We start from the raw sequence: 15,908 nt of genomic DNA on the forward strand, positions 1-15,908 counted from the left end.
CAAGTGTCACGCTCATACATTAATTCCAGAGCTAATATAACATACTGACCCAACGGGTCACGGGTAGTCTAGTATACACATAAAAATTAACTGGTGTTCCCGTAAGTTATTCGAAGGTCTTGCGTCAAGACGTTTCTATGCATATAGAATATTTTTTTTTTATTATTAACGAATCATATTGAAACCTTGGTCCAAAATACACTGGAGGATAGCTTTTAAGGTATAGCAAACCTCTTTTAGAGTTATTTAATGTTGAACACAGTAATATTGAAAATAAATAATTTTCAAGTTCTTTCTGTCTGGAAATCTTTATGGTGTTTTGTTTGTAGAAGCAAAATGTTTTGTTTTTGTAGAAAGTGATCGAGTTTACAAAAAAAAATTAAAAAACAAACAAAAAATAAAACAATGTTGGGTGCATTTATAATCAGGAATCCAGTATCTTCCAGATACCTAACAGGTATTACCACTCCGAGTCTGTGGACGTTAGTTAGACCAATGGTAGCTAAGGGGCAATTCCACATTTCCAACAGCCCCCATATGGGGGTTCACCACTAGATGTCTTAAGGTCATACATAGAACCACTTGAGGAGAAGGGCTTAAGAGGGCTTACCGCTTGAATGGTAGCAAATACTGTGAAATGATTAAAAGTGATGTAATGAACAAGATTTAGTTTATGACAAGTATAAGATAGGAAGCTAGATAGCAGATCCAAAGCTTCTGACAAGTTCTGGCATGAAGGATTAACGAAAATAAAATCATGCGGTATTACTGGACAAATGCTAACTATAATTAGAGCCTTTTTGGGCTCTAAGAAAATCCGTTGTCATTAATGGATAAATCCAAACATTAATGCTGGAGTGCTTTAAAAGTTTATCCTTGGTTCTTTATTATTCCTGGTATTTATAAAGGATCTCCTTGATAAAGATTTGAGATAGAGCGCTGCCATCCGCAAATATACTATTATAAACACAATGGGGAAGTACACATTTAAAATAATTTAAATGCTACTAAGACTAAACTTCTTTCCTTTAGCAGTTACAAGAAAGGTTCTGAAGCAACAATAGCCACATCTAATAACACCATATTAAAGAGCTCATCGTTTCAACTCCTTGGCTTAAAATTCATAGCAACATGAACTAGAACAAATACATTTAGAACGTTGCCACTCTCCATCCTAGAATAACAGAAAAGGATGAAATCTAATAGGTCCCACAATATCATTCACGCTCCAGCCCCTGGCCCATTGCTGAAAGGTTTTATCCTCGTGTCAGTTTTACATGTATTTTGATGTTCCTGCAAATTCATTGCGCTTGCACCCCCTTCAACGTACATGCACCCGATAAACCGGTCTAGCAGCAAACTCCCTTAACTATAGAGGTCCTTAAATATCGGAAAACCTTCTACTCTAGTTTTTACCTGGCACTCCTAGACTTTAGAATTGCAGCTTTATTTCCGCCCTGATTGTACTAACAGGCAAAACGTTAAATGTAATGCCATCTCAGACTAATAGGTATGGTCCAAAATAGTATCCCTTACCTATAGGTATGGTATATATATATATATATATATATATATATATATATATATATATATATATATATATATATATATACACAATAGGTATGGTCCAAAATAGTATCCCTTACCTCCAAGTGGCAATATACCTTGTTTTGATTGAATAAGGTAAGGTAAGTTTTTGTTCAGTGGCACATCAACCCTATAAGTCATTCCATACCATGAAATGTGAAGAGAATATTTTTCATTTGAGGCTTTAGGTAATAGAGTGTTTTAAATTAAGATTTAGTATTTCTAAGTCTCTTTTCTAGGGGTTTTTCTTTTCAAATGCGTTCTTGATTGAATAAGAGTAAGAAAAAAATTGCAACCAAACATTCTATCAAATGGATGAAAAAAAAAAACAAAACAAAAAAAACACTTAAATCAGACCATTTATTTTCAATGTATATAAAACAATCGTATTATGTAAGGAATCTGAATATTAAAGTATCCAGGATTAAACGAAAACCTCCAAAACATTTCCAAGCGTTAATGAAGGGTTCATCATTTAACAGTTATTTTATGCCGAAACAATATTCAGATCCAATGAATCTGCTATTCTATTTAGGACAGCAAATTCAAGATCGTATACAAATAGGGGGGGGTGATAATTGTTGGCATTTGTGTGCAAACGAATGTAATTGAACGATTTGAAATCGATTCGTCAGATATAGAGTATAAATAATATATTTTGCTTTATTAACAAAAATAGATGAAAATAAAATCAGCGAGATAAGAACGTAGAAGCCAGAGTATGATATAACAAAATCTGACATTTTGTAGTTATAATTTATAAATAAAATACTTAGCTTTAAGAAAGACTATATTAAAAACGCAGCCTCCATTTTTTATTCATCTTAGCTTCCATTCCCGAAATATATCTAAATCTTGAGAAATAATATCCGGGTCGGTTTCCGGTAATAATCTACTGACAGGTTCGGAGGTGTATATTAGCATCAGTTTTGATGGGATTTCTTTAAATATAGGAGGTGGTGGCGGTGTTAGAGTCCATTTAGAGAACTCTATATCGAATATAAACATAGCGGAGAGGTACGGTTCCATATGATAATAGAAGCACAGGATATTCTCCTTGATTGCGTTCAATATCTCAGAGCCGACACAATTTTCACGTCCAATTGATTTAATAGAAGGTAGTTCTAGTTGAGGGGCGGAGATTTGTATATGTTTCTTATCATTAGGGTTGATGACGTGCTGTATTGTTAATTTGTCTTGGTCGACGACGTTGTAAACGTTATTCACGAAATATAGCTTGTTCCCTGAAATAAAGCAGTCGTTCTTCATGATGCCGTCTCCAAATAAACTACAAGATGAGCCAATGACCCTTCGACCCAACATGTCAATAGCAAAAACGTAAGATAACTTAGAGACCGAGGTGTTCTTACGGCTACAGGTCTGTTCAGTGATGGTCAGATAGACAAGGCACCGCCGCGTGCTGAATACCCGAATAACTACCTGGCTTAGATAGTGGAATAGTGGAAAACTAACACGGAAACACCATCGATTCGAAAGGTGCTCGTAACGTAAGATAATCAATTGAAAGCTACGAAATTTCTGCACGATTAGGGCCACGTGAAGGCATCCGAGTGCCAAGAAAAAATTGGATTGAATAGGTAGAAAAGCAATGTTCATATTACATTCCGCCAGCGTGGCCAACACACATCGTGTTTGGGTGGACTTTCCAGTCTTCAGATTCAACAAATTAGCCGAACTTCCCTTGGGTACAACCCTAACAAGTATATTGCCGTGTATTATCCCAAGAACAATACCATTATAGGCAGGAACACACAAAGTTCGCCACTTTTTAGTTTCCATACAATAAAATGCCGCCAGGTTATTTCGATTCATCAGCATTACACAAAGATGCTGCTTGTGCTGGTGTTCGCAGCAAGAACTTTTAAATAACGCATCTTGATCTGGCAAGATTAACCTATGTAAGAACAGCGACAAAGCATCCTTAGTCGAAGTCACACCAAGGTTTTTGAGACTTTTAAGGGTTCTCTTCGCAAGAATATTCGACACAGCTACCTTATCCGAGATTATAGATTTGCACTGGTCACTATTGCCCGACAACCAAACAGTTAATAATGTTGAAAATAGATTAGGGTGCGTCTCTGAAAGATTACTTTTGAGGAGTCCAATAAACCAACTAGGTAGGCTGATAACCACACTCTTCTGGATCTTGACGAACGAAAACACAGAGGAGAAGAGATGCCGACAGACAGTCTCCAGTTTCTTTAAAGAATAAAACGATGCTGTTAACCAAGTTTCCAGACAATTCGAAGGCCGTAAGTGTCTGAAGAGGTATTGGGAACAGAGCTCCGTTAAGTCTCCGAGGAAGTATTTTTCGGAAGCATTCAGAAGTTCCATTACGTTGTCTGGATCGAGATGAAGTGGTTCCCCGTAAATGAAACTAATAAATTCCTGGAGATGTTTGATGGAACTGAACGAACTCGATAGGTCCACATTTCCGCTTAGGCTCTCTTTGAAACTATGACGGAACATGGCTTCGAAAACCGGACTTATACTCGATAATACCAAACTGTGTGCATAAAGTTTCTCACCATTCACCTCCAAAGTAACATCACCGAATGTTCTATCTTCGAATGTTGTACGGCTGGATCTCGAGCAAAGTCTATTCATTGGCGGTCCGTGATACATATCAGTATGATTTTCAGTCCAATGCTTTGGTCTAGAAAGATAAGTTTATAAATTAAGAAAATACATGAAAATTCCAGTTTAATATAGAAAAAAATATTAGTTTACATTATATATTTTGATAATTCGATATTCAACATTTCGGCCGCTGTAATCTCCTACAAAAGAATCTTGAACCGAATCTAAACTAAATTCAGATTTTAACAATTTTACAAGAGTATATTCCTCTCGTTCCATTAATCATAATGGAGTAGAAATCGTCAGTAATGATTATCCCATTTCTAGCGTAAGGATTGAACCATTACTTAAGTGCCACTTGGAACCGATCTGTGCTTAAATATACTTTGTTCCACGCATTTATTTCCGGGACGAGATCAATCTACCTCATTGATTAAATAAATGGTTTCATTCGAAATTACACAAGAGACATTAAGGTCGGTTACTACATCGGCCGAAATGTTGCGAGAACATCATCCAAGATGAGAATAATACTTTAAATAATCCAAATCTAAATTATCAACCCTGGGGCATTTTAGAAAAAATTAGAGGCCATAAGACATCTAATTGTAAAATAACTGTTACGTGCAAATTTTAAAGATTAGTATTACTGTAATGATTTATACGCAGTCAACGATGTTGAGAAAAAAAATGTCACGCATCGTTCAGTTATAAAGCCACATAAAAAAATGGCCCCAGATTTTTTTTCGCTTGTAGGAAGGGGGTCTGTTCTACTATGAACAAACCGTAATAGCAGTTTTGTTGCACCATCCACCATCCCAGTTTTCTGAAACTGACGACTTAATAGTTGGAAACCGCAATATTATATGTTGTAGAGGCATTGCACCATATACAAATATTAAGGGATGGAAGTGTTCAAATTGAATTTATATTTGATTTGGTTTTGTTCAATGGCATACAAACCCTTTTAGGATTATTTAATGCTGCATCTGATCATGTTGGTAAAAGTTTGGTTAATTTGTAAAAGGGAAAATGTCAGGTTTGCAAAAAAAAAAAAAAAAAAAAAAAAAAAAGCTAACAATGTTTGGTGGATTTTAGTTTAGGGAGACGATATCTTAAGACCGGCTGGTCTGGTAACACCAGTTATATTACATGGACGATATAGTTAACTATAAAGTTAAAATATTTTGGAGCAAAATTCTAGTAGTACCGAATCTAATTCAAGAAATTGGAACATATACAAGTCAGGCGCTTTCTAGCATATCGCAATTGAGACAAACGTTTTATATAGTAAGTAAAAATATACGACAGTAAACATTTAAGTATGACCAAATAAGGCATGAAACAACCTATAAGCGACTAAAGAGAACGAAAATTGATCAATGTGCGTAAGAGGGGGTGGGTGTAGAATTACTTTTAAGCAAAGCACAGGGTGGTCGCGAGAAAAGCGGAAAATTTGAAGATCAGCTTAGATCATGAATAAAATGCGTGATTGCTATTTTTTTTGGTTGGTTCTTTTGTTGTCGAGCTTTGATTTCTAGGTTAAGACGCTGGAGTGAAGTGCACGGACAACATTTTCAGTCTGAGTATAATATAACATTTGTCTTTAAAAAAACTTTAAAAATAGGTCGTTGTTTGACAAATTTCCCGCTTTTCTAGCGACCACCCTGTAGTATGTGGCGTGGTCCATAGACTTAGTAGAAAGCATTTCAGGGCGTCTTTAAATAGGATCAAGATCCACACCGTTATCTTGTGGATAAAAGTAACATACGAATCACCAAGTAACATGTTCTACTTTATGAATGAAAATGAAATCCAAGTTTACAAAAATTGTTATCCAAAACTGTTATTTCCATGTTAGACTGATCTGGTAGCACCAGTTATATTACATGGACGATATAGTTAACTATAAAGTTAAAATATTTTGGAGCAAAATTCTAGTAGTACCGAATTTTTATGAATTGTTTCTTAAATCAGAAAAAAAAAAGTTATATTTTTAGTGTTTGCATAAAGTCAACTAGGTAATCTCCAAAAATACCGTTAGGGCTTACAACATGGCCGCCAGAAGAGTCACGTGATCCGGTTGATCCAAAACATGAATCGCCGTATTACGAAACCGGAAAACGCAAATTTAAAGCAAACTTTGACGAACAAGCATAATAATTAAGTACAAAAACAGTTTTTCAATATAATAAATAATTTATTTAGAACGGTCATTTAATTTTTTGTTGAGAAACAATCACAGTTTGTTTGTTTTTTAAAACAGTGTTTATAAACACTACGAACGTGCGTAGACATTTTGTAAACATTGTTTTTAAAAAATAAAAAATAATACTTCTATTATGTTTTAAACGACTGTAATAGTTTATTTTGGAAGTATATTTCATAAAGAAAATTGACAACCCACTTTAAAAACAGAAATTACGAGTTTTATATATTTTATTCGCAGTTTTTTGTTGGGGGTGTCAAAAATTCCGCCTAAAATTCTGATACACCTAGTCGACCACTTGTTTGTTCTGAATAAAATACTTTTTATAAACACTGTTTTAACTAAAAACAACCTAAGATTGTTTCTCAAAGTTTGCCTATTTTTATAACAACATTATATCAACAAAAAATTAAATACAAACAAATTGTGATTGTTTGTCAAAGTTTGCCTTCAAGGCTGCGTTTTCCATTTGCACGATTCATGTTTTGGATCAACCGGATCACGTGACTCTTCTGGCGGCCATGTTGTAAGCCCTAACGGTATTTTTGGAGATTACCGTCAACTAAATATTACAGATCAAAAATGTTCATTGTGTAAACATGTGCGTATTTGAGTATTTAACAACTCAAAAATTTGAACGTGTGTACGTTACCCTTGTTCTCCGGTGTATATAGATGCGCGCGGGTGATTAAGACTGGACACACGAGTCATGGGCGTTCTTTATCTTTCACCACTTCCGAGCCCCCGAGAGGGGGTGTGTGTGTGTAAAGAACGCATTTTTGAGGATTCCTTTTCGTTTGGACCGGCTGGTGACGTTTGAATATTATAGACGTTAGTCTTCTCGTTTTCAACTCCGCATTGGCTAATTATTTTCACACAAAAGTTGTTAATTAAAAAATATTTGATTTAACACCTGAAAGTTGTTAGGTTTAAGATTGAAAAAAGCGAATTCCAACGAAGCGGAGAAAATAGTGTAAGCAATTATAACCATTCGCATTTTAGTGTTCGTTAATCACGACAATCTTTACTGACGGTAATAAATTCAGAGGAAACAAAATAATCGAACCTAAAGCTGAAACATTGACATGGCAGTGACGGATTCACCACACCCATACGCAACATGCTGGTTATCGTTAAAATTCGCATTCCCTTGTTCAAAGGGATTCTGCGGTACTGATGATATACAAATTTCAATCTACGGATGACCAACAGTGTACATAATGTATCGTTAAAATCTTTGTATTTTTTCTCAATATTAAAATGATACTAGATGTCCATTGTTAATTCTTTATTCGAACTTTTATTACAAAAAGAAAACCTATATAATAATGAACTTAAATAGTACTTTATAAGAATAGTATATAGAAAGCACTTTTTAAAAATATTTTTTATGAATTGTTTCTTAAATCAGAAAAAAAAGAGTTATATTTTATTTTACTATCGAGATGAGGATCGATTATTCGGAATCTTCGATCTATTCCCATCTTGAGTGAGACTTTCCAAACGTTTCAGCCGAGGTAACGCCCGGGATTTTTCAGGGATATCTATCCATCCCTGGAATCTTTCGGTCGAACTGGAATCTGCACGAAATTTCGAACCGAACTCGAATCAACGTGTGTAGTATGGTCTCGTTTCATCAGCCACGACTGGGTAGAAGTCTTCGGGAGTTCGCAATTGTATTTTGAGTGTTTAAGACGCCGAAAATTCATACTAGAATTGTCCGCAAATAGTGGATAAAATACTTGATAAAATTCAGTTGTAAGTTACATTTTTGAAGATTGAAGGTTCGATCCACAGTACAGACGATTCTGAAGAATTGCTGATGTTACATCGACCGAAACGTTGGGAAAATAAAAATTCAACACGAGCAGTGGTTCGAAGAATCCAATTAGAGAAACACTATGACCTGACTTCCACAAAAGGACATTAAAATTCCAGTGTCTACCGACATGTAACTTTTAGAGTTACATTTAGATTTATCTGAAATTGTTATCGTTAAATTGGAGCAGAGAAAAAACTGCATCTGTTGCCAACGCCATTTTTATTTATATAAATAAAACAGTACAAGTGTGTAAATATTTTACTCTTAAACTACTGGTCACATTGCACTGAAATTAACAGGAAATAATCATTTCCGAAGGATGGTTTATAACGACTAAAATCTTTTCTATGGAGGAATAACGTGTACAGAAATATGTAAGTTGAAATGCAAAATATTCATTTCAACTTGACATATTTCGTTTCTCCTGATCATGCGCAGATCACTCATAGAGTGGTTTAATTTTAAATCTTTAGCCGTCGATCGCTCAAGTGATAGTGAACGCGGCTGGAACGCTAAGGTTTTGGTTTTCATTCTAGCAAGTCTTAAATATTGAGATCAGTATTATATAATAGGTACAATAATAGTCAATAACGAATTTACTATATGAAATCTGCATGAATTAAGCAGTTTAAGCATATTTTTACTATCTGGCAATCCGCCCCCACTTTACTGTTCAACAATTCAAAATGGCGATAAATTTTGATTGTCATACGGGATCCAAACTTAAAGTTTGGAAGTTTTGTAATTATTTTTCGATTTGGTGTTAAAATTACTCAAAGGTTTTACAAAATTCATAGTAACTTTCATAATAGCAGTATATTTTTGCTAGAAAGGTTTAAGGCGTGTGCGAAAGGAATCCACAAAAAATAAAGTTCACTTTGTGCTTGAATGGGCAATACATAAATACAAATTAAGGCTTCTGTTCGCCGTACACGATACGGAGATTCCCGAATTTTAGCGTAAGTATTGAAATTCTTACGAGGTTTATTCTGCGTGATTGCCAATAAATAACTTTGTTAAATTACAATTTTGAGGAACCACAAAAAGTACATTCTACGAAATTCAACACACTTAAGAGTTTTTGAAAATATTTGGTTTTCGTTCTTGCTTGGCCTTCGGGACAAGATCAAAGTGTAGTATCTGTTCTTCAGGTGCTGCACTTCTATTTCTTGTTCTCTTTCGGTGAAGGAGAAATCCTTCACGACTGAGACAATTTTTATTTTTGTACCTTTTCTCCACGTTAAAAAACGACCCTAGTGTCTAACTCTGTCCCGTGGGGAGGCATAGTAAATAGGTACAGTATCATATGTATATTTATGTAAAGATGGCATTTTTAGCAGCCATCTGGAACTTACTTTCAGAGTAAAAAAAAAATGGAGTAATTGGAAAACACTCATTAACCTACTCGAGCGTGGCCTACGTAAATACAAGGACGTTCTATTAAAGTAACATAACCTGCTGACACCGCAGAATAAAGTACAATGGCCACGATTAGACGATAGACAACTATTAGGAGGATGATTATTTTCTGTTTCAATTTTCAAAGAAATTGCTGATGGATTTATAAAACTCGTCCCAAAATAACTTTTTCGAAAGAAAAAATATTAGTGGTATACGTCTGGTCTTGCCTGGTCGTAAATTACGCTTAAATATATTTTAATTTATGCAAATTCACATTTATTATTATAGACTTAATTCTCTATTGAACATTGTTTACCTAATATATAGTAGCGATTTCAAATGACTTTGGTGCAATTAGCTAGAACGAAAACCAAAACATTTCGCGCTCCAAACACGTTACCTACCGTTTGAATTTTCGACAGAAGAGAAATATTTAATAAAACTCAAGTTTTACCTTTGAATTTGCGCATGCGCAGAAGTGATAGAAATATCGGCAAAATTAAGTGAATATTTAGCATTTCAATATTTCTGTACAAAATATTCATCCAAAGATTTTAGTAGTTATAACCGATCCTTGGTGTATGGTTATTATTGTTAATTTCAGTGTTATGTAACCAGTAATTGAGGTCTTTATAGGTTAAAAAATTCAATAAATCACATCAAGTTTTATATAAATTTGAAATGCATCCGTTTTAAAATAATCCTATCGCTTAACCGTAGTCTATTATATTCTGCGACGTCAGCAGGTTACGTCTTTAGTGAAACGACCTTGTATTTTACCTAGATCACGTCCGCGTAGGTTAATGTGTGTTTACCAAGTAATTTGCCATGTTTATTAATCCCAACAGATCTAGTTATAGCAATCATAATACATTTCATCTAAACGTGAATTTTTTCAATTCACTCATTTTAACGGGGTAAGATTATTCAGCGCTTGCGCAGATGGCACCTATTTAAAAAAAAACAAAAAAAAAACAACTTCTAAGTACTTGATATAAAAAAAATATTACCGTACACCAGAAAATGATTTTTTTTAAATGGTACTTAAGCAAATAAGATACCATGAAGAAATAACGTTTGGAAACCCATTCTGAACATGTCGGGGGAAAGATGGTTTGTAACTAGTCTGTACTTCCATCTAACAATTTAAAAGGCACAGTAAAACTTAAATACTATTAACATTGTGTTTCATGTGTGAGGATGCCCACGGATAAAATATAACATATCTGTTGCTGTTCATGCAACACATTGCCTTTCTGCATAAGTACCTTTATGAAATTCAACTATGCATCGTAATCCATGTAGGTCCGCTATTACCAAAATTTTGTTTTAATATAATGCCAAAGATTCTACAATCATCTCCTAGGCGGGAACAGCGTAAAATCGTTTATTTTTCTTATTAAAATTCTATTCGATCATTTTCCATTATTTGTTTACTGTAGTTTTTTTCCAGTAATTAAAAAATGTAATAAGCAATGTTTTTTCTCATTAGGTTGCTAGTCTTTCTGCTCTATAACCCTCTTCATAACGGGTGCTCGCCTGAGCTTCAATCAATGCTACCCCCTATAAAGCAAAAGTCCATCTAGCTATAACCGTTAGAAAATTTCCTTCCTACCGAAAACTAAAGATTCAATGAGCAAAGTTTCTTTTCTAAAACTACCCATCTGTGGAGCACAATACAGCAGGGTTGCGTCCTGACCGACTATAACATGGTAGTTGTCAAGTCCAATGTAAACAAATGGAGCCGTCCGACCAATTTCCATAATTTTATGATCATAATATGGTTGTCTCACTGTCTACTCAACTTTCATTCTCGAGTGGCCTTTGTGTCTTGATAAAAGAGGGCCCCCTAGAAAAGAAAAGGCACTTCATAAAGTTTTGATGTAATTTTATTTTTAACCGTCATATTCTACAGGCATCTTTTTATGCACAAATGCCGATTATTTTTTTTTTTTACATCCGTTCAGTCTCGAGATAGGAATGCCTACGCGAGGAGTTTTATGAAGCAAGGATTGTGCAATCCTCAACCGCATCTCTATTGAATCTCTATTGCTCTAGTGGCACGGAGTCAAATACAAGAACATGCTAGGAATAAACAAAGTGTTCATTTCCATACTGCATGTGTTATTCGTAAATTGGAACCCATTCTGTGCTAACCAGGCTTAACTTTGGTTAACTTCAATGGTCTAACGAGGTCGGTGCGTCACGTCATGCCGTAGACGTATGCATATAGTAAGATGCAGGATACAAGGAGATCATTTTGGAATCTTAAATTAAAAATTAAAAAGCTAAAAATTTACGCTTTTAAGCTAATTTTCTAGTTTAAAGAACTTCAACGATATTATTAATGTTAGAACCTCACCTTTATTACTGGAACTGGCGAACGAGCCTAAAAACAAACACTGAAATACGAATGCAGTTAGGACGGTTAGAGCGAAGAAACATTTATGAAAAACAAGATTAAATTTTCTACTGACGCAGGTTACTAATGTGTGAGAAAAACCAAAGTATTATCTCGAAGTTCGTGTGCTAATAAAATAAAAATATGGCGACAACGCCGATAGATTAACTTTGTTAAAGTTAAACGATTAAGCGTGGCTTTAATGGCTTTTCTGGGGGGGGGGGGAGGCGCCAACTTAAAGTTAGCTTTGTTTTTAATATCGGTGAAAGTGCACGGGGGGGGGGGCACCCGAAGATTTACCCTTAAGTTGATTTTTTTTTCGTATTCAACTATTTACAGGTGTATTCGAGTCTGCCGCAAACAAATCAGTTTAAATTCTCGCTGACAAGAATAACGTACAATAGTAACACCGTAAAGATCCAATGCTTTCTATAATAGCTTTTGTGCAATGGCCGCCATCTTTTTTCTTACAAGGAAAAAAGGTCATGGTGTATGTAGATTTTGGTACTCCTGCAGAGAGTGATCAATGTTGAAATAACGTTATTTAAAAAGCCATTCTTAACATGGGGAGGGTGTTTTGTACCTATTTTGTACCTTACAATTGAATAAAAAACGTATAAAACTTTAATTAAACGTGGAAATACTATTTTTAAAAATAGCGCGGATCACTCTGCAGTAGCACCTAGATTTTTTTTTCGGTAAATGTTTACTTCAACAACAGAACACCAACCAATAAGATTTGGTTTTATAATGGTTTTCGGGGTCGGTGACAACGAATCTGATATTCAAACCAGTCGCAAATTTACCGTTTGCATGGTATTAACCCCTGAACCCTCGCACTATTTTGTGCCAACTCACCGCCATCGTTTATGCTATTCTTACATGATGCGTTCGCGCATGGAAGCGCGTAGTAAGGTGACTTGGAAGAATTTTTAAGCAGACATTTGAAATAAGTTTTCAAAAACAAAATGTGGTTCATTTTTCTGTGTTACGTAGTTTTTGATGCTTTGTAATTGATCTAAAAAAAAAAAAAATAAAAAATAAAAAAAAAAAGTTTTCACGAGCGGTTTACAAAAGCATTTTTATTTTTTTTATTTTATTTTTTTTTTTTTTAGGGGGTTATTCAATTATAGAACTTGAACATTTAAGTGCTTCTACAGTTTAATTTACCGTTTTACCGCCCCCCCCACCATTTTACCGTAAGTAACGCGCCGACACACCGAGCAGAAGAACTGTTCTGCTCAGACTGCAGAAGCACATCTTAAATGTTTTACAATTGAATAACACCCCCTGCAAAAAATAAAAAAACGAAAAATAAAAGTGTTTTTGTAAACCGCGTGTGAAAACTTAATTTTTTAGATCAATTAAAAAGCATCAAAAACTACGTAACACAGAAAAATGAACCACATTGTTATTTTTGAAAGCCAGGCAGGTCCATGCGCGAACGCATCATGTATGCAAACAGTACATTTGCGACGGGTTTGAATCAGATTCGTTGTCACCGACCCCGAAAAAAAAAAAAAAATTTATTGGTTGGTGTTCTGTTGTAGTTAAAGTAAACATTTACCTTTTTTTCTAAACAAGCGAAAAAAAGAATTTTGTAAAAATTGCCGTTCTTAACATGGGGAGGTTGGGGGGTGTATTCCGGAAGCCGTTCTTATGGGGAGGTTGGGGATATCTGTCTGCTACACTAACTGTAATTTTCTGCGCATGTGTACCCACTTCAGAGTCGTGTACATGAAAGTTTGAAGGAAAAAAAAAAAAAAAAAAAAAAAAAAAAAATGGCGGCCAAACATGACTATACTAGTAACTACGGGCTAGTGAATGTGTTACTTTTGTAAATTCTTGTCAGCGACAAAATAAACTGATATTTGTTCGTAGCAGACCGGAATACACCTGTATAAACAGTATTTTTTTTTTTTAAAAGTCAACTTCTTAAGGTAAATCTTCGAGTGGTCCCCCAGTGCATTTTCACCTTAATATCTTGTATGTATTAAGGCCGACACCTCGTCGGTCGCTATATTATGTCAATCGAGATCAAGTTATGAAATAAATCTTAGTTTCCATACGTGAAATGTTATGCAAGTTTGCATCGATTTAAGTTCTGCGTTTGCTATAAATTTGACACCTTTATTTGTTTGAATTATCATCCGACAACTAATTCTGAACTTTTCACAATTTTAAAAGTGATAATTTTGATCAAATTAAAAACGGGAGTTTTTTTTTTTCTTACCGAATTTGAATGTCCGATTTTTCAATCATATCCATTGGCATTTTTTATTTTATTTTTATTTTTTTTTTTTTTAGATAAGAATTGATCGTGTCGTTAAACTTTCGATTTTAGAATAGTTGCGCTTTCGATGTGATTTCGTTTTAAAATCAACGGCGGTGGAAAGTCGTCCTCTCGTGTTATAAAAGCCCACGCTTGAAAGAATACCCGGTCCGTTCGTCAGCTCATTTAAACAGATTCGATTCAAATCTTGGGGCGCGAGGAAAACCTTAGCTATTTTATATCTTAAGGACTATACCATTTTATTTTGGTTTGGTTTGGTTTGTCTGCTATAGGGCAGATAAACATTTGTATTATCTGAATTACCGTTCTCATATTAAATGTTATTCTTCACAACATTTCGGCCGATGTAATCGCCAACCTCCTTCAGATGTATCCTGTTGAACTTGGGAATCTGCACGGAATTTCAAACGGGTCATTCCATTTAAACCACGGTAGTAGCAAATTCGACAATAGATATCTAAAGAAGTTCGGGGTAACATTAGCCGAAATGTTATGAAAAAAAAAAACACAAGTTAAGAATACAAATAATACGAATCATAAATCGTTATAAAGATACTAAACAAAGATGAACACGTTTGGATTATGTAATGCTCGATCGGCAGGATTTTAATCGACTTCGTAGACAAATTGGAAACGACTCATGTTTCATTGGACTGGAAAAAAGTTTTGAATAATTCGTCTTTATTATTAAAAACTCCCTTAATTCGTCTTTATTATTAAAAACTCCCTTAGTATGCGAATTGGCTTCGACTACTGCTCTTAGTTGATCGTTGTCAACATCCGGTGGCCACCACTATGCTCATCATCTCCAAGATTCATCTCGCCGCCACGAAATTTCTTAAACCACCATTCATTGTTGTGTGCGTTCAGTAGTGATTCCTAGGCCAAACTCTTCGTTCATCAGTTTTTCGGCCTAGCTTGAATTGAAATAAGAAAATTGTGCGGATTTGCTTTATCACCATCTTATATTAAACTTTTTGAAAATAAGATATAATTGTTTTAAAACGATTGTCGTTTAAACCATTAGCAGACGAGACCAGTTGTTTATTAATTTTCATTTTGTTTATTTTTGTTTTTAATTAGCAACCTCCTCTCTATGTTAAAAATTGTTTTCTACATAATAACATTATTATTTCTGCACGGTCTGTAAACTGCACAAGTACGGTTTTGATGGAATATACCATACGGCGACTGTTTTCGATTATAATTATGTTTTGTTTTACCTTTATTTCAATTGCTCCCTAACGATTTAAAAGATAAAATAAAAACACAATTTTCGTTCGGCACCTTCTTTAGAAATTGTCGAGCACGAACAAAATCTTCTTTCTTAGAACTGCACGCCTGTGGAAGTCTCTTCCGATTGCCTGCTTTCCAGCTGACTACAATATGGTCGTCTTCAAGTCCAACGTAAACAAATTCTTGATGAGCCGTTCCCCTTAAGTGATCCAATTTACCAAATTTACATTCCTAACGATTATTCTGATACTATCGCTTTAACTACTGTACTCTCTTTAACACTTATCCTCGAGTGGCCTCTGGGCCTTGATAAGTAGTGATTCCTTTGTAAAAAAAAAAAAAATGAATCTTTTGTTCG

General features: G+C 34.7%; 1 protein-coding gene across 1 annotated transcript; it reads right to left on the reverse strand.

Moving 5' to 3' along the window:
• Positions 1 to 1,928: 1,928 nt before the first annotated feature.
• On the reverse strand, positions 1,929 to 14,758 carry LOC145303567 (uncharacterized). The gene is made up of 2 exons (XM_080145080.1): positions 14,255 to 14,758; positions 1,929 to 4,264 (listed from the first exon to the last, which is right to left on the reverse strand). Exons 1-2 carry the CDS (start codon positions 14,293 to 14,295, stop codon positions 2,407 to 2,409), a joined length of 1,899 nt encoding a protein of 632 aa, XP_080001206.1. The 5' UTR covers positions 14,296 to 14,758; the 3' UTR covers positions 1,929 to 2,406.
• Between the last annotated feature and the right edge of the window lie 1,150 nt (positions 14,759 to 15,908).

The sequence above is a fragment of the Euprymna scolopes genome, chromosome 19 (genome assembly GCF_053919585.1).
Source record: "Euprymna scolopes isolate OS-2025 chromosome 19, ASM5391958v1, whole genome shotgun sequence".
In the NCBI taxonomy this organism is placed as follows: domain Eukaryota; kingdom Metazoa; phylum Mollusca; class Cephalopoda; order Sepiida; family Sepiolidae; genus Euprymna; species Euprymna scolopes.

Coding starts and splice junctions, on each gene's coding strand:
- LOC145303567 (XM_080145080.1), bottom strand. CDS start 14,295: ATGCCAATGGATATGATTGAAAAATCGGACATTCAAATTCG. Junction 4,265..14,254: donor AAATCGGACATTCAAATTCG/GTAAGAAAAAAA, acceptor TTATCTTTCTAG/ACCAAAGCATTGGACTGAAA.